The sequence below is a fragment of the Anolis carolinensis genome, chromosome 2 (assembly GCF_035594765.1).
Source record: "Anolis carolinensis isolate JA03-04 chromosome 2, rAnoCar3.1.pri, whole genome shotgun sequence".
Lineage (NCBI taxonomy): Eukaryota > Metazoa > Chordata > Lepidosauria > Squamata > Dactyloidae > Anolis > Anolis carolinensis.
The window spans coordinates 160,963,526-160,986,853 of NC_085842.1; the positions used below are offsets into that span (position 1 = coordinate 160,963,526).

The window sequence follows — 23,328 nt, forward strand, 5'->3', positions numbered from 1 at the left end:
AAAAACATCTAGAGAAATGCTAAATTGTGTTAATCTATTTGGTCACGGTTTTGGTGGGAAATCAGTCCTTGATTTAGGAAGAGAAGATCGGGAACACTTGGCAGCCACTGAAAGATCTAGTGGAATATGAACAGTAGTGTATCACCATATCATACGGTATATAGATTGTCAAATCCTTTTATAGTCATTTGCATTTTGAGAACTACTATTGATATGGACCTGGAAAAGCCCATAGGCTTTTCGTCCTAGCTGAGAGGCATCAGCTGTGAGGAGACATAAAGGTGTCAGGATGTAAAGCAAAATCTTTATTTGTAAATGCTCCTAGACTCTACATCATTGAAGAGAATGTTTGGGCCAGTGGCAGTCATGGTAGCAATAATGTTCCAAGAACAAGCCCAGTGGGGACAGATTTGGAGGACCTGCAAAGTCACCATTCATGGTTGTCTGAATTGTATGGTTAATATGGGATGGAACAATCTATGGATCTTGAAAGCAGTAGATGTCATCTCAGTCTGTGGACATGGACTAATATAGCCCTTCCAAGAGGGAGATAGATCCTATTTAAAATGGGATCAACTAAGAGATATAAAAAGGACCTATGTGAGAGGTTCTCTAGTTGATGCAATCTCAGGCGGGCCTTGGAAAAGGTTGGGAGGCAAGTTGGATGTTTCCCCACCCTATCATAGAGACTCCACAGACTGTAACCAATACCTTGGATCACCTTCACATGGTTGGCTGGTACTGATATTTGAACATTACTGCAATTTCTCTGGTACATGATCCGACCAAGGTTCATTTCACACACACACCACATTTAGTCCAGGATTCTGTAATAGCTTCTTTTATCACACTGGGACACAACAATCCGTTTCAGTGTTTGGTCGCTGGAGCAGCAAATATTAGAATTGGGCCTTAGAGGCCAAATATAAAAATGAAAAGAAAGTGGCAACAGAGAGGAGGATTCAATAAGTTACCTCAGTGTTATTGTAACACTGATATTTTCTGTCCCTGGAGGTAACATACTGTTTAATTAAAGACAAATCATCCCTCAAGCAAGTAAACACATTTCTTTAGCCACTAAAACAATTCAGGGGAAAATAAGTACTTTATAAGTGGCACTGGGGGTTGAAATTGTCAGCATCTTACAAATGCCCCAAATAAGGGATGCCAGAGGACTGTTTTTTTCCCCCTGAGAAGTGGGTGGAGGAGAAAAGGGGAGGAGGAATCCCTTTCTGTTTTGTAATGGCAAAGTTTAAAATTATGGTGCCTAAAGGTAATTTGAATCTGTTATGTGACAGCCTGTTCTTGAATCCCCTGAATAAACAGACCAGTTGGTAGCTGAACAAATAAACAAGTGAAACAAAAAAACCCTAAACAACTGGTCTACTGTTGTCAGTATTTAAAGAAACAATGCACTGAGCATCAGCCATTCTTTTATATGGGGAAATTACATTTTGCATATAAATGCAATTACAGTCAGTTTTCCACATTTGCTAGGCTTAAGGGCACTTGCTCCACATAAAAGTGGAGAAATGGAAAATTTTAAAAATACTACTTTTTTACTTGAAAGAACACCTCCTTGTGAATATCTAGGTTATCTGGTATGACCCTATTGTCAACATCTGCTGGTAGATCTAGAGATTCCTAGAGAAGCACTTTAAAGCAAATCCATGACCATGAGAGGGGAAGGAGGAATTGCTCCCTCCTTTCCCCTTTCTCTTCATTGATTGCTTCATCACTTTGAATATTGTCCCTCCAGGCACCGAGCAATGAAAAGTTTCATGTTCGTACCTGATGGGCACCACAAACAGCAGATTGAGAAGTCAAGGTAAATGCAACCTACTGTCCCCAGGCCGCCTGGGCCTGAGTAAAGCAGGTAGGCTGTGGTAAATTCCCATAGCACAGCTGATTATGTGAAAGACTGCCCCATGGTTATCTGGCACAGGGAGAATGGGCTGGTGCTGTCTTTGCCTTCCTTGTTCCAAATGCCATTTAATACCAGATTAAAAATATGTCATTTGGAAGGACTTTATTATTTAATTAGGATCTCTTGAGTTTAGGGAATCTATATATATAAATGTAATGTGGCATTTTACTATGGAGTAAACAACAAAACCACTTTACCAAATCACACCCAATTTGGCCACAAAAGACATAGTCATCCAGTCTATGTCTTTCAAACAAAAAAAAACCCTACAAAAATAAAGTCCAAATTAGAGGACCAGGGAAAGCTGTTTTTCCCCCCTAGCTGCCCGTTAGAAGGGTAGGCCCCGCCCACTTCATCTCCTAGCGACCCACTCAGCCACAATGGAGCTCAGGGCCTCTTCACTCAGGCCTCTTCCACACTTCTTATAAAATACAGATTATTTGATTCGAACTGGATTATATGGCAGTGTATACTCAGCACAATATAATCTCTAAAATCAGGACAGTAAATAAAGAGCAAAACTCTGAAAAACGGGGAATTCCAGAAAGGAAATAACCAGGGCCAGCTAACACCTCCCAACAAAGGATTCACCCAGCCAGGAAGCAGCCAGGCTTTGAAGCTGCAAGGCCATTAAATGTTAATCAAGGTGACTGCAGCATTCATACTTGCTGCATTGAGAATATTCATTGCTATTCAACCTGGCCAACCAAGAATTCCACAAAGTAGAAAGTGGCTAGGCTTGCAAGCAGCAAGGCTATTCAGTGCTGTTCAACCTGGTCCACCAAGATTTCCCCTAGATAGAAAACTCTCAGGTTTTGAACCCTTCAAGGCTACTCCATCCCATTCAACCTGCCCAAGGAAGGATGCCCCTATATAGAAAGCGGACAGGCTTTGAAGCAGTGAGGCTATTCAGTGCAATTCAAATTGGCCAAAAACCATTCCCCTAGAATGCAAGTACCCAGCCTTCCAAGTAGCAAGCCTATTCCATTGTATTCCAGCTCACCAAACAAGGATTTACATAAGAAGAAAATGTCAACGCTATTTACTGCTATTCCACCTGATTAACAAATGATTCCCATAAGTCATAGCAACACGTGGCCAGGCACAGCTAGTGAAATACTAAAAAATACTAAATCTTCCAGATTCACTGAAAGGCAGTCTTCCTAATGCCGCAACCCTTTAATACAGTTCCTCATGTTGTGGTGACCCCCAACCATAAAATTATTTTGCTGCTACTTCATAACTTCATCCCTTAGGACCGTTCACATTTGGGAGGGAGATGGAGAGATATAGAAAAGAAAAGGAGAAAGGAAGGGAAAGAGTGAGGCAAGAGAAAGAAAAAGGGAAAGAGAGAGAAGGAAAGGGGAGAAAGAAGGAAAGAAGAAAGAAGGAGGGAAAAACAAAAGAAAGGGATATAAAGAGGAGAGGAGGAGAAAGGGAGATAAAAAAAGAGGGAGAGGGAGAAAAAAGAAAGAGAAAAAAGAGAGGGGGGAAAAGGGAGAGAAAGAGCACGCGAGAAAAAAGAAGGACCAGAGGAGAAAGAAAGAGCGAGTGTCCACTTCCTCACCTTCTCCCGCCCCATGTGCCTCTGCCTCCAAGCACCTCCTTGTGACTCCTCTATGCTCACTACCAGAAGAAAAGGAGGAGGAAGAGGAGGAGGAGGAGGAGGAGGAGGAGGACCCCCTCCGTGCTGACCCAGAGGAGGAAAGATAGAGAAGAAGCTGAAGTGGCGTGGGTGTGGGTGCTGGCTGTTCGGCTGGCATGTGTACACTCCTGGATGTGGATTTTGTTTCTTCAAAGCATGTTAAAGAATATGAAGGAGGAGGAAAACAATGTGTAGAAAGGAAATGCCCATAAATCATGTGTGGCAAGAGTTTACCTTCCCCAATTCCTGTAATATTTTATCACTCTAGTACACTCAGAAATGGAAGTTTTGTCTCTTTTGTAGAAAGTCTATACTTTTTTGTGCATTCTCTTATTTCAAATCTTGCAAATGTGTGAATTTCTGTAGCAAGGTTCATATTTTCTCAGAACAAGTCTCAGGAAATGGATGCTTTCATCATTAGGATTCTCAACACAAATGAAATGTTTGTGCAACCCTAGCTGCAGGCCTGGGTATTGGGGTTTCGGGCTCATGGGATGGCAACAATTGTGAACACATTTAGAGATTTTGGAGACAACCCAGTACTCCGTACTGAATTTTCTCTGCTTTTGCTCACAATTGTTAAGCCAAGTCCAAATCTGCTTTTGCTATTCCGAAAGTGTTTTCTGTAATCAGGAGAAAAGGATGACAAAGAAGAAAATGTTTTTGGTCAAGGTCCCCGTAGTTATATTGAAGTTGAAATCTAAATTCTCCAAATGCTCTCATACAAATGTCTTATCAAACTGACTATTATCAGTTAGACAGTCACTTGAGATCTTGCATCACAGGAGCTAAATAATCTCACACCTGTTATCAGTTTCTGCAAATTTGCCAAAGTGATATGAACTGCCACTTGTTCCTCTTGTTGCAACTTAAACTGGTAGGGATTACTCAGATAATGTATTTGAAGCTCTTTGAGAATATAGGAACATTCAATCTAAATGGTAAGTACTGTCTTTTCTTAGAATTTTAATTCTATAGTGTCAGATAGTATCTCCTGGTCTCTGAAGTGTCATGTCAGATTCATCTCCCCCTGCAGTGGCAGGGCTTCTTGCTTGAAGGATTTTGCTAAGGTGCTTCATACAGGGAACCCAGAGAAAAATATGCTGACCTCAAAGACCGCACATCAATTTGTAATCTCCTTTATTCTCTACTTAAGCAATTTAGGAAGTTTTGGAGCACTCTGCTAAATGACAGCATGCTATTTCAAATCCTTTCACTAGTTTTTTAATGTAGCCATATAGTTTCTCTCCACAGACCATACCACAAAGGCTTGCTGAAAGAGAATGGTTTCAAGCGCTGCCAGGAAAGGTGTGAGGCGAGGAAGGTAGAAATTGCTGGCAGCACATCTCACCCCCAACTTTCCCCAAGCATTGGTATTGCCACTGAAAGACTTCTGACCCCAGCCAGAAAGAATGATCACACCTTATGTGGAGGATAAACATGGCCAGAGCAATTTGCATACCTGTACACTGAAGTAAGGGACACAGGACTACTGCAAAGGTGAAAAACCACGGATTAAAATTGCTTTCACTGTTTGGTTGAGAGATCATTTCTCTAGGAATGTCTAAGTTGCCTAGCACAACTCTATGGTCAATGGTCACTAGGAGTAGATCATAATATTTCACTGGAGGACCCTTTTCTAGGAATCTCTAGCTCAGTGGTTCTTGATCTGTGGGTCCCCAGGTGTTTGGGCCTACAACTCCCAGAAATCCCAGCCAGTTTACCAGCTGTTAGGATTTCTGGGAGTTGAAGGCCAAAACATCTGAGGACCCACAGGTTGAGAACCACTGCTCTAGGTCTTCCAGCATGACTCTACGGCAAACCTGCACAACCTGTAGTCCTGCAGGTGTTTTGAACTTCAACTCCCAGAATTCCTGATGATTGGACAAGCTGGCTAAGCCTTCTGGGAGTTGGAGTCCCAAACACCTGGAAGGGCAAAGATTGTGCAGGACTGCTGTATGGTCAACTTCTGGAGGAGTTGCACTGATGGTTTTAGAATTTCCTAGATAGAACATTTGAATCAAATCCATGAAAAAAAAAATCCGCAAAAGCTGAAGCCACAAATGTGGACTGTAGTTGCCCTTTCTTGAGTCCCCATGCACATATCACAGGGAATATGTGAACAATTATTGAAGGGCTACCATTCAAATAATTGTTACTCATGACATTTATTTCACTCAGTTTGTTTGATTGTTAAAACCCACTCTTCTGGGGATTACTGCATATTTAGTCATTTCTCTCCATATAGAGAGAGACAAAGCAGATATTTAGGGCTGCGTTGTCCTAAACTTTGAGTCTAAGCTCCTCAATGATGTCATGACATTATGGGAAGGTCTGCAGAATACAAACCATCTTTTTCCCATTAATTAAAACCTTTTTTTACCAGTGCTTGAGGGTAAATCCTTGCATAGAGCCCCTCTTCAATCTGTTCCACAATAAATGGACAGCTTTTAAGAGGGCCTGGTGCAAGCTACAACACTGGGGGAAAGGCTTTATCAGACTCTATTCTGTATCTCTCTCTTCCACTGAGGTTCTATGGAGAGAGAAAAAAAGCCTGAATGGGACTTAGATCACTGTCCTTTGAGAAGTTACACTATTGTATTGATGCTGATGGCTTCTTTGGGGCCTTAGTAAAGTCACCATACTGAGAAAGGAAGCTATTGCATCCCTACGTAAATATACATTTACACCTACTAGGTTCAAATTTACATATCTTCATGAACTCTTATAATCTGAAATATACATGATATATCTTAAACCCTTTATCACTGTAATTGATGTGGTTATTGAAATTAAAGTTTGATCTATTGAATACTTTTTCAAACAAATATTACTAGTTAGCAGTTAGTAGTTAGTACTAGAGGTAGCAGTTAGCATACCTCTATGCTGAATTACAGCCCAGCATGATACATTTAAATTCATTCTTACTTATTTGAAAAATAAATTTATCACATATTGTTTCCACATTCTCATCTGAATGTACTGTTGACTTTAAGAAATATATTTCCAGCTCAGTGTACAAGTAAAAACTAATGGTGTGCTTATGATTCTTAGGAATTTGAAACATTTTCCCCAAAACTTGGAAAATGTAATCATGGAAGATGTTTTTATGAAGAAATGAGCAATGAAGATATTTCCATTTTGCTATGACTGCAAGTGCCAGGTTTTCTAGTTTCATCAGTTCTCTCATAAAAAGCGCACTTAATCCTCAAATATGAAGCATATATCTTTCCCTAAAAGGCACTAACTTTGGTTCACCCTCCCTTATAATTCTAGGGAATGAAAACACAAATATCTCTATTACGAAACCTGCATGTACGTGATGCAGAATTGCTTTATGTCCGCAGGAGCTTAGCTATCCCATAATTCTATTTGCACAATGAAACCTTTACACGAAATCTAATTTTTCTTCTCAATCACCACTGTGATAACAACAGTAGGACTCTGGGCTCCACCATGACATTCATCTTATTACTTGACATATAAAGCCAATATTTAAAAAGAAGATGTACAACTACAGTATCAATGAAATGGAAAAGCAGACAAGAACATTGTGTGTGAGGTCCAGAGAACCAGATTTTCATCAAAAGAATCTGTTAGTGTTTATTTTAATTGACAGCCCCTCCCCATGCCATGAACCAAGACAATGATGTGAAACATCTATTCTAGCAAGGATAAGGTGATTTTTTAAAAAAAGGAAGATGGATCTTTTCCATCTGAGATGGATTTAGGACCTCTCCACACGGGGCTAAATAGTTCCATTTTGGCGCTTTTGGCTGGGGCCTGGGGGAAACTGCAGAGTGTCATCAGACGACATTTGGCAGGCCCTGCCCACATTCCTCCTGGAATGGAGGGGAAGCGTCAGGAAGGAAGTGCTTTTTGGGTAGCTCCAACTGAACTGCCTACACTTTCATCTCCTTTTTCCTCATATCATGGGGGAAAGGGCAGTGGGGCAATGAGTGTTGCTGCATGTTGCCTTCCTTTCTCCCATATGCTGGGAACAAGGCCAATGTGTCTTGTCCTGTCTCCACTGTATGATGGGGGGAGGAAGGGCATGCAGGGCACCACAAGGCATCCCGTGAGCCTCTCTTTTTGCCAGTGACTGCCGGCACGATGGCACGCCCCCACTGGGCTGTGTGAAGAGGTCATAGTGTCGACCCAGTCCCTTCCAAATGCATACTAGAAAAATATAGGACTTTCATAAAGAAAATACAGTATCAGGATTACTATTATGAGTTATACTCAATGGTTTGAAAGATAAACATTCTATATGTATTGTTTAATGGTCTGCAGATCTCACTGATTTAGCTATATGTATTTTATAGAAGTCAAAATTTTAAAAGGTGTTTTTGGAAATATTGTAAGCTTATATTAAGATATATCTGCCAGGATCAAAGCTGATTTTTATGTAGGCAGGTGGTACAATGCAAGGGATGGAGAACTGTGTCCTATTTTGCTATTGCCCTGGAGAACCTCACTGGCCATTGTTTGGGTGACACAATAATTAGCTACACAGGCTCTTGACAGTCTTTGGATAGCTGCACCAATGTCTTGAGGAATGTCAGCATGATACATTTGGACAGAATTAAATCCAAGAATGAAACTGTAGGAGGCACTGCCTTTCCAAATGAAAATTATTCCCCTTCCATGAAGCTTTCCTCAACCACCTCAAAATTCTAAGATTCCAGAGCGGAAGGCACTGAAAACTGGCCACAGCCAGACCTCTTGAATTTGCTGCATTCAAATTTTCTTGTTAATTTTGCCTAGCCATCCTCTTTCATGCCTAAATTATATTTGTGCATGCTCAACTAATGTTTTAAGTTATTGTAATACTAGAAATTTGGGGACTGAAGGAACATTTCATGGGGGAGACAAAATTATCATTTGGGGACAATGTCCTGTTTTCTCTTATCCTCCCAAAACCAGACACACACCATAGGTTCACCCTTGAATAAGAGAGAAGAGGTTTATGGGCACAGGAGGATTATGAAGTAATCGATTGACATTTCCTACAGTATTTTTGGCCGAGATGCACCTGGTCTTTAGCCTACAAGGCACCATTATTTTGTGGATCAATTACATTGGCAGAAGTCGTGATACATATGTGGATCCAATTGTGTTCCCAGATCTGATGTCAGGAACTCCTATGCTATTCCTGGGCTGAAATTCTCAAGATCACAAATTAAAAGTCAGAAGTTTGCACTCCTTTTTCCCATTACATTGTAATCAAAACCAATATTTTCACAAAGTAATTGAGAATAATTGGAAGAAGTGCCCTCCTTTTCCCAATAATTTCTAAGAGGATGAGGGGGGTATTAATCTCAACTAGTGAAGCCATCGTCAAGAGCAGATAGTAATATTACAAAGACAACTGAAACTGAAAGAGGGGACAGGAGAAGAATACAGGAAGAAAGAAAGATCCCTATTACATATCTTTAAAAATCCAATTGGTCATGTCCAAGTCATGCAGTATGCCTGAAGTGGCTCTTTAGATCTTAGCTAATATTTCAGAGGACCAAGATGTAGTAACTGTTCATTTTCTTCCTCCGAAACCCATTAGAGGACACAGTAGGAAGCCCATTCAAGGCCACAGTTGGTTCATATTGCGAAATTATTCATGCCAACTAACAGATGTCAGGGGTTGCTGTTAATTGCTTGAATGCATAAGGAAGAGAGAGAAACCATTTAAATAGAAGCCTTCACTTATGGTGTAAGCCCAGTTTCCTAGTCTGCATGCTAGACATGTCTTCTATCAAAGTGAATATTGCACATCAGTCTTACTGCTTCCTGACAGGATGTCTGCCTGTCTTTGCCATTTTCAGACTGTTGCATTTATCTATACATATCCTCAGTGTTTTTCTTATTATTATTTTTAAATAAACATAAATATTCAAAGATACAGCAAAACAAGGGCCATATCCTATTCGAATATAGAGGCATATTTGTGTTTTAATCTGAAGTTTAATGCTCAGTTCTATAACTCAGCTCAACAGGAGTCTTATAAAGTGAAACAATCATGAATCCTAAAGTTGGATACCAGTGACATTTGACTGGGGTTTTTCTCACTTTTATTCATCTCCCAGATTCTTTAAACTTCGCAGGTTCATTTATTATGGTCTGTTCCACACTTTTGAATAGAAGAGTTCTATTCTGTCCTCCCCCTTCTGCCCCCATACAAACACAATGACACACTCATTTTATATCTGCAAGTGGGCATATCTAATTCTAGGGTACTTGGCCCCTGAAATACTCATTTTTAATGGAAGATGAAATCAAGTAAATGGAACCGAGCACAGTAATTAGTTCATATTTGCATTTGCACCTCCTTTTAATTACCTATCAAAAGATTAACAATTAAGCCGCATAACATGAATGCTCAGCGTTCTTTTAGACAAAAGAGGTTTTAGAGATGTGAAGGCAAAGTTTTGACAGAAACTCATTCTGCCTCTTCCAAACTTAATCCTATGCTGCCACATACACCTAAAACAGTCTCTTACTCCCACTTCTTTCCTGCTATCCCTTCAAATCCCACCTCCAGACGCACTAGTGAAGCAAAGATTTTTGAGAACCTACCTCATTTTCAATTTAGTATGCCCACTACCACATGGTAGTCACTCAGCATGGTTTCAGTCTTCAACATATTAATTTTGGCAAACTCAAAAAGCAACCTCAAGTTCAAATCCAGGAGGTGACATATAATGTATGAAGACTTCATTATATTGAGGCTGAGAAGCCAGGGGAAAGTGGGAGACAATGAAGGAAAATGTGGGCCAGCGTAATGCTGCCTTTCCTTACCGTCATAAGTCATGGGATCCCTTCCCATGACGTTTCCCTGGCTTCCTCTCTGGCTTTTTCTAGGAGGAGACGCGTGTACGTCAGACTCCTCTGTGCTCCGCTTCACTCTGCTGCTGGCGTTCTGCCAGCATGGAGTCCAACGGAGCCCCACCGGAAGTAGCTCTGCGTCATCTGATGGGCTCCAGGGGACTTTGGGCCAGCAGTGAGCTGGCAGCCAAGAGAACATACTTCTCGACCTCAGTGTGATGAGGTCCTTAAACCCTATTAGTGTCATACAGAGGCATAGGTCCACCTTGCAGCATAGGTCCACCTTATATTTTTTTTGAAGCTAACAACTGTAATGCTGTCTTCCCTGTTTGCATTATGCCTAATTACTCATAAATGTTGCTCTTGGAGTGGGTGATTAAAATCACTAAAATCTACAAGTAAGTCACTAGTAAGTAAAATAATATTATTTAGAATGTGCAAATATGGTTTAATTCATTAACTCCACCAACTAATTGATTCAAACTTCTTGCCCTGGCTAATTTTATACATGTATTCATACATAGTTATTTATTACATTTGAACTGAATATGCATGAACAGATGTGTTTAAATGGATGTAAATTCAAGCTGCCCACTGCCTGATGTTGAGACAAAAATGTAAACAAAAGCAATGGATGCTAATTATTTAGAAAGGAACTCAGTTCCTACACTTCACAGAGATAACACCCCTCTATGTTAACATGTATCCTAGACATGCTCTGATGCTTGCATGTTGGTTAGGACAGACTATGTTTGGGAGAATTCCTATTCTTGACCTGAGTTCAAACACTAGAACAGAGGTTTTTAACCAGGAGTTCATGGACCCTTTGGGAATTTGTGGAAAGATTTCAGGGGGGTCTGAGAGCTTGAATTGAAAAAAAAAAAAAAACAACCCATAACTTATATTTATTTTCTCTAACCTCTAACTGAAAGTTTCCTTCACTTATGAGTTTATGCAATAAGTTACATATCACATTACAGTTGTTAAGTATTTGGAAAATTACATACATTCATCCATACTTTGAAATTACGGTAGTTGTTAAAACTGACACTAATTCACACATGATCACAGACCTGTAGTGTACAAACTATTGTGTGACGTAGCTGGCTAATTGCACTGGCCAGCACACATTTTGGTGCCTTTTGGAATCTCTAAGTCCTTGGTTGCAATTCTATGGTCATTTTCCAGCTTAGATCACATGTTGGAAGACCTAAAAATTCTAGAGAGGTACCATATCTACTTGAGTCTCATATACCATCGATTCTAATGTTCACCTCAATTTCAAAGGTGTGCATTGCAAAAAAGAAAAAGAAAAAGAGATTTGTTATCTAATGTCCCGTTGCTTATTGGCTTGACAGGTGGGCAGAGACTTTCCAACTGCAAAACTGAGGGGGAAGTTTTGAAGGTCTAGAGCAGTTGATCTCAACCTGTGGGTCCCCAGATGTTTTGGTCTTCAACTCCCAGAAATCCTAACAGCTGGTAAACTGGCTGGTATTTCTGGGAGCTGTAGGCCAAAACATCTGGGGACCCACAGGTTAAGAACCACTGGCCTAGAGAATGAGACCAGTTGGGAAGCCATGTCTTGGAGTCTGAGGCAGGCAGGTTCAGCAGCCTCCGCCCAACAGAGGGACACAGATGAACTTACATATGAGATTCTGACACATCATCAAATCTAATAAACACCCCAGTTTTAGCTATGTAATTTAGCCAAAAAAAAAAAGGTGAGCATTAGTTCTGAGTAAATATTGCAGTCTTTCAGGTGAAAAAATATCAATGACTTTATTCAAGGTTTTTTTTTTACTTTTACAGGAGTCCTGTGCCCCTAATCCCAGTGAATGCGTATTTGTGCAACAGGACTATGAAATACATAACTATGGAAGTGCTAGAGTAACCACTGTTTCAACTGATAGACATATTTAAGGGTTAACATATTTCAGAAAGGTTTACAGCACCATAAAGCTGTCTAAAACGAGCCATTCTTGAATTAAGCCCATCTGTTTCCTAACATAATGCGGAATGTGTCTTGATTTGTATTCTATTTATTTAATGTATTGCCATGTTGACTTCCATTGCTGGGACTGAACATTTATCTTCACTCTGTAGAGGATTTGTGCTTACATTAGACATATATTGCCTTTATTATGTTTTTCCTCCAATATTTAATTTTCTACATTAATAAGCAGTGAAGTATAGTAAACCTGTCTTTGAGCTAAAATATTTTAAAATGACCTGTGCCATTTTGCAGCAGTACCTCCAGAATGTAAAGCTGATAGCCAGTGGCAATTTGCATATCTCAACTTCAATCAGAGGAAACCTGGACTTCATTCCTTCCTTCCTTCCTTCCTTCTTTTATTTTTCACATACAAGGCACCAATAGCAACCCGGGAATAAAACAAGCTCCAAGGGCTTGTCTATACAATTATTTGTTTTCCCTATTAGTTATTATAACTTTGGTTAATGGCTGCTTGAGAATCCTCAGAAGTCCATAGTTAGAAGCCCATCTCTAAGCTCTGGTTTAAAAGAGAGAGAGAGAAAGAGAGAGAGAGAGAAAAGAGAGAATCTAATCACGACAATTGGGAGGCTATTTATATATTATTTTGGTAGCAAATTATAGTTTTCCAAGCTTTTTTTCTGCAGAGAAGTCTTGTGACTATGCTCCTATCTCATAGTCAACAATGGAAAAAGGTCATGAAGTTTCTAATCCCAGTAAGTTCTATAGAGTTTTTTCTGGTAATTATCCTTCAATGGAGAGACATTACAGACTTGTTCAATAAAGGAGTTTGATTACTAAAGCTGGCACATATCCAATTACAGCTAACCGCAAATTAAATTCAAAGACAGCCTTCACCTTATTATATGTCTATATAGCCCTAGTCAGATAAAACAACAAGAGCCTTGTGGTGTCTTAAAGACTAACAAGTTTTATTTCGCAAAAGATTTTTTGGACTTGAGCCCACTTCATCGAATGCATAATGTGTAGCAAGATAGTTGTTGACAGTAGTGATGATCGGATTTGGAGAGCAATGTGTGTACTCCTGAATCAATATTCTTGCTCACAAATATATAACTCACATATTATTTGACTGAGTTTCCGTATATGAAACTCTGGCTTCTAGAAAGTGACCGGGGTCCTCATGCATAACACTATTTTCCTCATGCAGAGTCTTATCTAGGAAGTATTTTGTTCAATTAGCATCCCATGGAGAAAAAGTGAGAATTACACATGGCCTACTCTCAAGTCCCTTGTCAGATAAACACCCATAATGATCAAGCACTGCAGGAAGGTTTGAAGGAGGAATAGTTGCTAAAATGTGTAAAATGCTTCCATGAACTGGAATTCTGCATACTGTGGATCCCAGCTCATGAAGGAAGTGTATCTTGTTCTGTAGGTTTCCATCTTAAACTATGGCTTGGGAATGTTTAATGCATGTCCTTTGTTTAATCTCTATTTTGTGTATTTTAATATGTATTTTATAGAAATACATTTCAATATGTCGCTTTTTAAAGAAATACATTTTAATATGTGTATTTGTAGTGTTTTTGCAATGTTTATGTGTTTTAATTATTCTGTAATTGAGCCAAGAGATGAGGCAGATAAAAAATAAAATAATAACAGTAATAATAACAATAATAATAACAATAATAATAATAATAATAATAATAATAATAATAATAATAATAATGTCACTGATAACAGTAAAGTAGTTACTATATTTGCAATTATAGTTACCAATATAGTTTTCATGATGCTTTCCTCAGGTCAAAATACTTTCAATCTTGAATAGTGCTTAGTGTGGCAAGAACTGTGGTTTTTAATATGTAAACTAGTTGCTCCCATGAGTACAGACATGACTGATATGTGAGATTCAACAGCTCTCAAAACAGGAACCTCATCAATCCTTTTATTAATATTTGATATACAGAGGTAAGTTCCTAAAAACATTCGAAATACTGTAGGTTAGACTCTCTTCCTCAGATTATGGTTGATTCCACCTGTAAAATCCTAGTAAACCCTGGTGACATAAATGATCTATATAATCTTTTGGCCAAAGGCTAACAGTGTGCTCTTACTTCCAGAGTTCCAGAAAGAGTTTTAAAGATAGGTTTAAAGCTAATCTTTAAAAATGTGGTATAAACACCAAGAACTAAGAAGCCCTGGCACTCAAGCACTGTAACTGTCTTTTACAGAAGCATGTATAGAGGGTGAAAGGGAAAAATGTGCCAAGAGGAAGGTGTACCAAGCAAACCCTTGTCGTCCATGTGGAAATCAATGTCTTCAGTGTGAAAGACCATGTGGATCCAGAATAGGTATTCACAGTCATTTACGGACCGATCGCAAAGACTCTATGTATGGAGGACCATCATATTTAGCCATGACTGATTGATTGCCCATGATCATGACCACCAAACTACAACTGCCAGGATTCCATAGCTTTGAGCTATGGCAGTTTAACGTCAAAGTGCATTAATTCTACATTGTAGTTGCAACTATGCACCTCTATACCTTAACAGTCAAGATTTCTCCATACCCCTGCCTTTGATTCTTTCTAGACACACTATATGACTATTACCACCAAAAATCTGCCTTACCCTCCCAAATGGACCTAATCTTAGCAAGACCTTTACAGATCAAATTTCTATTGAGATGAATCCTATTCATTTATCTGAGTTTCAAGTGAGAGACGTCCGTGCCTGCTTATTTTATTTTGGTCATAAGTGTCTATTTGTGAAGAAAAGCCTATACACTTATGGACATGTCTATTAAATATTTAGATATTACAGAGAATTTTTCATGTATTTTTGTGGTCAAGAATGAGAGACCTCTGAAGCCAGAGAGGTCTCTTGCTGCACAGCAGGATAAAGTCTATCCTTGGGTCATTATCTTAATGAGGTTTTAAATAATTATGTCTTTTGGAAAGCTTTTTACATCAACTTGCCTCCACAGAACCTTCTGTTGGATTCTGTAGAGGGTACTGTAATATATTCAAGGTTACATGCTCAGTTGATGCAGTGGACAGGTCAATTGGGCACATTCTTAATGGATGTGGGAATGAGAGTAAGAATAGACATGTTCCTGTAATTGTGATCGTAGGGAGAGATTTGTCGTAGTGAGCAAGCTGTTTTTCAGAGATGCTTGTCTTTTAAATCATCATTGCATTTTCTTACTAAGGAACCCTAATATGATTTCAAAGAATCTCAGGTTTCCAGAGAATACAGAACTGCTCTGTTTTTAAAATAAGATTTTCCTTCCTGAGTCTTACATTCCAGACACAGTCCCACTGCCAGCCAAGGATAAAAGGGTGATATTTTTCCCTAAAAATCTCAAAGCAAATTTTATATCAAGTAAAATCAAAACATTCAGTAAATATAAAGAATATATCCAGCGTACTATAGCTACAGAATTTCTGTTTTGTTAATTCTTGCATTTTGAACAAAAATATAAACAGCATGTCTTAGAAGTGTTCAAGTGCTTTCTTCTGTATTCATTTTATTTTCTAAAAGCTCTTCCCACCAAATTTAAGAAGAAATTCATTCATGTATCACTTTTGAGTTTTTAAGTATCTCAAGTATCTCATTTGATTAATGAAGGAATAATAAATATTTTTTAAACCCATTCTTCTCTACTTTGCATCTTTTCATTTTCTACTTCTCTGTTTAGAGTATTAAACACATTGACTCACCTCCCCAGAGAAAGCTTGTCCATTCAGTAGGTGTTCTGACCCTTGGCTGTCTTCGCTGCCAAAGTGTAACCGTATTTCTTCCAAGCGGTGACTGTATGTCATGGGCCCTCCAGAGATGTTGACCAAGTGTTCTTTGTCCAGTCGTAGAGAAACATGCCTCCCTGTATTATACATTGTCCCACTGACCTAAACAAAATGGAATTCAGAAAAACAGCATGAAGTTGAAAAATATTACCTTGTTCCAGTTTCAACCACATATACCTTTAAATCTCTTTAGTTGATTCTAGAGGAAATTCACAAACCCTTAAGGGCTTCATTTCTTCTGCTTTAAGCACTGTGTTATATATTGGATTATTTTAAAAAGTATACATATTTCATGTAATATATATAAGGCATATACTCATTTTAGGCACAAGTGTGGAAAGAACCCAATAAATGTGATTAGTTTCTCTCAAATAAGTAAGGTTGGGAAGGTATTCCTTATAAGAGACTTGAAAAATAGCTTCATTACTAAATTCCAAGTCCAAGAAAGGAGAATATTTCAATGAAAGGATAAATTATTTACACTATATTAAAGTATTTAAACATATCAAAAATTCAACTTATTTATTCTCACTGGGAAAAATTCACAAAAACAAGTAGAACAGCAGTCTAGATTAGAAAATATAGGGTTATTCTTGCAATTACTGGGCACATTCATTTGTTACTGATTACTAGAATAGATCCATTTAATCTATAGGACTTTTGCCAGTGTTAACCTAACAAGTTCTCTTAATTCAATGGATTTGATATATCGAAACACTTTCACACACACAGCCTTTATTGGCATATAACAAAAAAATCATAACACAGGTATATACAACAAGAGGTAGTCACAGATAAAAAGAAAACACACTTAAAATTTACTAATCTCAAGGATAAAATTTGCAACAGTTTCACAAAAGAATGCATCAGGGTTGTTCAGAAGATATGGAATTTGGCTATTGACAACACTGAAAAAACGGAATCCTGTATTTCCTGGATTTGGTATAATTAGGATTAACAACTGGATTTTACCAATAAAACGTGTCTGAAATGCTTGCTTTTACATGAATTGTCTGCCATCTTTTCTCAAGAGAGATAATTGCCATACAATAGCAAAAGAAATACACATATTTGCTAGTTATTATTGACCCTAATCCTGGATAGAAGATCCCACAGCTTTCCCCCCCTGTCACCAAGGGTCCCAACCACTGGGACTCATTGGGATTAAGTCTTTTGTATTGCAAAGCCTAGCAGTACAATGGCATTATATCCACAGTCAGCTTATACCAGCAACATAAGGGAGGCTACTCTGAAAAAAGGTTGATGTTGCTGTTGTTGCATGCCTTCAGGCTGATTTTGAATCATAGCCATTTGCTATAATCAGAAATGATTTATAGTATATTCTGGTTGACAGTATTTTGGCCCTTTTCAGGGAAAATGACTTTTAGGGGGCAGAGGGCACTGAAATTATCATTAGGGTCAGGAAATAAAAGAAGTCTACATTAAACCCTAGTCATGATCCTTACTTTTGATAAAACATGATTTTCATTGGAGGCAGAAAATGAATGTAAAGTTGAGGTTACGAGATGAACAATGCTTCCCAAGAAGCTATTGCATCTTAGAAGAGTGGGCACAATTTTAATTGGAAATGGAAAGGATGTCCATCAGATAAGAAGTACTGCAATCACCCATCCTTCAAGTGCAGAGGTATTCAACTTGTGGCCCTCCAGATGTTTTGGCCTCCAACTCCCAGAAGCCCTAGCCAGCTTAGCTAATGGCTAGAAATTCTGGAAGCTGAAGTGCAAAACACTTGGAGGGCCACAAGTTTGACATCACTGTTCTAGTTTTTCCATTCTGGGGGGATGAAGGTCAGAAGTCAACAGCAGAGAGTCATGCAGTAATGAAAAAAATCTATTTCCTGAGCCTGCGAATATTGACCCCCATCTGTTGAAAGAGGTATCTGGATTCCTTTCATAACCAAGGTACTAATTTTCTTGACCCAATGAAAAAGGACAAGTATAGGAAGTGGCTTTGGCATCTTGTATGTGAGATCAAAATGTCTTTGACTTAAAGCAATCAAAATTATGAAAAGGTTAGCACAATTTCTCTATGAGGAAATTTTGCACCAGGAAGTATAGCATAGCAACTACATCTCAACGCAGATGACTTTAAAAATACAAATTCATTGAGGATAGTACTACCACTGGCTACCAATCACAAAAGGTTATAGATAACCTCAAGTATACACAAACCTGTTTACCACTTAGGTTAGATCAACACTGCCATGTACGAGTGATAGAAACTGCATTACATAGCAATGTAGACATAGTCTAAGGCAGTGGTTCTCAACCTGTGGGTTCCTAGGTGTTTTGGTGTACAACTCCTAGAAATCTCAGGCAGTTTACTAGCTGTTAGGATTTCTGGCCAAAACATCTGGGGACCCACAGATTGAGAACCACTGATCTAAGGCATCTGGTTGGTCAATGTGAACCAAAATATGGGACTAGATAAACTTTTGGTTTGATCCAATATTTCTCTTCTTGGGTGTTTATATTCTCTTTAGAGAATTTATGAAGACACTGAAGAAGTGCTCAGAGCCAGCAAATATGATCTGCCTTCTGTTACCACCTCTGAACAACCCTAGAAAAAGTGTCATTGGTAGTGTAGTATCACAAAAAGATTCTGGCCAAATGGATTTAATTTTCTGTTGTGGAAAGGAATCCACATTTTTAAAAAGCCAAAGTGGAGTAAGAATAGGAGTCAGAAATCTCTACTGCTGCTATGTTGCTGCTATGTTGAAGTCTGGCAATCAAGAGGGGAGATCCTTTCTTCGAGGTGACATTTGACCAAAGAGACATTTCATTTTGAGAACAAAGTAAAATGGAATCCCATTTCCCCAAGATTTTTTTTAAAAAAACTACAAGTTGCATCCAAACAATAAGAGTAAATTGGGATAATTTGTATCAATTAGAGGAAAGGATAGCAAGGGCATGCTTTGTTGAGCTTTAATTTGAAGGGAGTGCCTTGGAAATTACATACATATTATATCCTACAGTAGCACATTGGCACTGTAATCACTAACATTGCTGCAGTGTCATCTTTTCTGTCATGCTAATTGCTGTGCTTAAAGGTCTTGTTTTGCTGCACATTTTCCTGTAAGAAAAGTCACATTATGGAGACTCTGTGACAGAAGTTGAGGGCAATCTCCAAAGAAATTGCTTCATTATTATGTCACAGGTGTTTGATGGTTTCTTTTATATTTCAAATCAGAATAAGGCTGGATCTATACAGTTTGAATTTCCATTATGTTTCTGATTAAAAATCAACTGAACCCCCTAGGACAGTGGTTCTCAACCTGTGGGTCCTCAGGTGTTTTAGCCTACAATTCCCAGAAATCCCAGCTGGTTTACTAGCTGTTAGGATTTCTGGGAGTTGAAGGCCAAAATATCTGGGAACCCACAAGTTGAGAACCACTGGTGTAGACCCATATAATGCAGTTCAATGCAGTTAAACCATACAATGCAGATTCAGACTGCATTATATGGTAGTGTTGATCCAGTCTAAAACAGTTTTGTGTATATCACACAAAATGATTTATTGATGCCCAGACCTGGGATGAAGTAGGGAAAGGAGAACAATTTTGCTTTTGTTCTCTCTAGTTTCTTGCTTTGGTATTAGCCTTTAAAATTTGCTCTAACATTTCCATGACGGTTTGCTTTTACTTTTAATTAATTAACTATTCATTGTAAATTAATTAGAAAAGAAATGTAGACAAGGTATGACCTGTTTGAGAAGACAATTTGTCGGTTTACTTTTTAAAAAAACAAATGGCACATGTGACTGAACATGCCATTTGCTTCTGAAAGATATTCAAAATCCATTTTACTCTGTTGGGTGCATATCTTGCATTAGACCACCCTTGTTATTTCTCTTGAGGTGAAAAATGACCCAGTTGGAATTCTAATAATTTTGAATGGATGATAAATGAAAGTCAGACTAATTCTTGTGAAGATGCTCTGTTAATTAGAATGGTTAACTATTTTCTGTTGTTCACTTTCTTGCTCCAAAATAATTTGCATTCAAGAAATCTGGCCAGGAAGAATAACATGGCGGTGAGAGCATTATGTAGGTTCCCCCCCCCCCCCCCCCCTGGAGGTGGGGATTACAAATAGTGTTTTCACATCCTGCAGTGTTTTGGGAAATGTGTTTTTTTTCATGTAAAAAAAATGCATATTTAACAAAATCAGTTGTTTCCAGAAAATCATTTATGTGCAAAGTAATACATTTACTCTGGAAACCTCACAATTTAAACATGAAAGATCTTTGTGTTTCTGAAAACACAGTGGGTTTTTATATGTGAGAACACCAGCCAAAATCTCAATATTGGGACATTTACTTTCTCCCATAGTGGCATTAGAACAATTGAAGTAGTGCATCTTTACTTTCAATCAGTTGTACTCTGGAGGTGCATCTACAATGTAGAATGAATACAGTTTGACACCACTTTCACTGCCAGGGTTCCACACTATGGAGTTCTGGGAGTTGTAGTTTGGTGAGACACCAGAACTTTGGCAGAGAACACTAAATACCTTGTAAAACTGCAGTTCCTATAATTTCTTTGCACTATGGCAGTTAACGTAGTGTCAAACTGCATTCATTCTACAGTGGAGATACACCTTGGGTTGGTTTAGCAAGCACCCCTAAAAATCCAGGGGTTTCTTGCAAGGAAAATCCTTTCAGCTTTATCAACCAGATTACTGGTTCAGGCCTCCAGGCTTGATTTCTTTTTTTGGCTGTCTATCTCTACCTTCTTCATAAGGACTTCCTGCCACTTCATTCTTTGCTAATTGTCTTCTTTAAGGAGGTATTGAGTAATTTTAGCAATTTTCTTCACACGACAAGTCTTTCAAAAACCATTCAGTTTTCAAAGTCTATTCTCAAATTGGCAGTCATTCTGACCAAAATACATGTGTGGCTGTGTTTTCTATAGAAAACATGATTTTCTTTGCAAGAAGCATTACAGAAATATTACTTGCTGTTAAAAATGCTATGGAGAATGTGGTCTTCTGTGCAAAAACAACTGCACATGAATTTTGGTTAGATCACGTGCCAAGCTGCAAATATTACATAATCAGTCCAGAAGTAATGGCATGAGGTTTTTCTTGACATCTGTCATATTTTTTAGCCATAGCAAGCATTTTTCCCCAATATTGTTTTCTATCACTACTCTGCATTTGTCTACTCTGTATTAGCCTCAAAGGTCCTGAAGATCCCTATGCAGCAGCATTTGGATTGTGAGGGCAATGGTGGGGTGGAGAGAGCAAAGGGGAAGTATGTCCCCTCAAGGTAGCAATTGTCTGCTATTGGGTTGCTGGACATTTGGCCAGTGATACACCTTTAGGATATGCTGATTCTATAAATATTGCTTTCTAAGCTGTTACTAAAGAAAGGTCTCAGGCTTCCAACTGATTCACCAACTGTTGACTTTATTCATTATTGAGTGTTTGAGAGCCGAAAATGTGTAATTTCAGCATTCTGTGCTGCACAAATGATTCTCCAGCATGCACATAAAGGCTGGCCAGTGCTCTGTATACAATATTGTTCTTTTTCTTCCTTTACTTTCACATCCTTCAGGTGCTGTCAGAAATTGCACAGGGAAGAAATAAGGGTAAAATAGCTCTTCATCTTTAAGAAAGCCATGTTCTTACTTGTATTCAGAGATGCTGAATGTGGCTCTGAAGGCCATCAACAGAGTGGCAACACAGAAGGGGGTTAGCACAGTACGAATGCAGGGTGTGCACTCTACATGGCAAAAATAGGTTTTTATCTCATGGTGAACAGATTGCTTGCCTTTATGTGCTAAATGTTTTCAGTTCCAACTTGGGAGCGGAAAATGCTGCCAAATGGATGTACCCCACATTTTGTTATGAACAGCCTCCAACTCGTAAATGCACACCTGTGTTTTCCGAAAACACATTTTTGCACAACATGTCTGATTATTATTATCATCATCATTGCATATAAGCATGCCTTGCCTTTTCTCCAAAAGTTGGAATTTGGGTGGCTTATAAAAATTAGAATGAATTGAGATCTGAAACACACACATATAAAAACATATCATCTTGTGAAAATCAACCAACTATAGAATTAAAGTGATTGAAAACATAACTATTCAAATGAAAAATTTCACAATTTTTTTAAAAGGGACAATATATTATTAAAGGCTGCTTCATTATGTTGTTTTGTCACATAACTTTAAAGCAGGGGTGGGTAATTACGGAAGGCGAAAAGACCACATGATTCTACCAAAGACTTTAAAAAGCTGTACCCCATCACTGCAATTAACAAATAAACCAGCCTTTGCCTTTAAAGTCTCCTAAACATTTTCTTAGGGGTGTGAGATAATTTTGTTAGGTTTCTTAGGCCCCCGGGTCATATTAGGCTCAGGAGGTATATTTTGTAAACAATAGGAAGTAAACATTAGTCACTTTCTGTTTAAAGAAGAGGCCTCTTATGAACCTAAACTCTCCTAAATGCTACCATATTTCCTGTCAAATTTGTTATATAACATGAGGTTTTGGTGCTTAATTAGTAAAATCATAACCTAATTTGATGTTTAATAGGCTTTTCCTTAATCCCTCCTCATTATCCAACATATTCGTTTATCCAACGTTCTGCCAGCCCATTTATGTCGAATAAGTGAGACTCTACTGTATTAAGAAATTGGTCATCTTGTTGAATGTTGCCTTCACATTCTGTAAACTGGATGGTGGTCATTGTCTTGGATCTTTAGTATATAGATGGCCATGTTGTATAGTTTGTTTTCTGCATAATAAGATTGTTTAGAATAGAGAAATTCCCACTTGTGTATGGAAGGTCACTGAGGCGGTGGCCATTGTAGCCTTCCTTGGAAAAGAGTTCCAGAGGTAGGGAGCATTCACAAAGCAGGCCTTCCTTTGTACTCCCACCAAATTTCCCTGGGAGGGTGGTGGGACCATGAGTGATGCACAAAGTCATTCATAAAGTCACTGGAATCTCTTTGGAGCTGAAGCAATGCTTATAATTCATATTTGAAATAAGCATCAACATTTGAGTTCAAAGATGTGAACTAATGCATTCCTTCAATTTCTTGACCATCTAAGAAGATTCTCTTTGAAATATATTTGAGATTTGTTATGGTTAGAATGGATGGTTAACAAAGTCTTCTGCAGTGCCTTCATCTGCACAGA

The 23,328-nt window shown here is 38.5% G+C and overlaps 1 protein-coding gene across 2 annotated transcripts in view; it reads right to left on the bottom strand.

The window, feature by feature from the left end:
- ca10 (carbonic anhydrase 10) overlaps positions 1-23,328 on the bottom strand; it is a 382,733-nt gene that overhangs the window by 82,774 nt on the left and 276,631 nt on the right. For both annotated transcript variants that reach the window (XM_062970982.1, XM_062970981.1), the window contains one exon: positions 16,076-16,261. In XM_062970982.1, the coding sequence (XP_062827052.1) occupies positions 16,076-16,261 (186 nt within the window). The remainder of the gene's footprint in view (positions 1-16,075; positions 16,262-23,328) is intronic.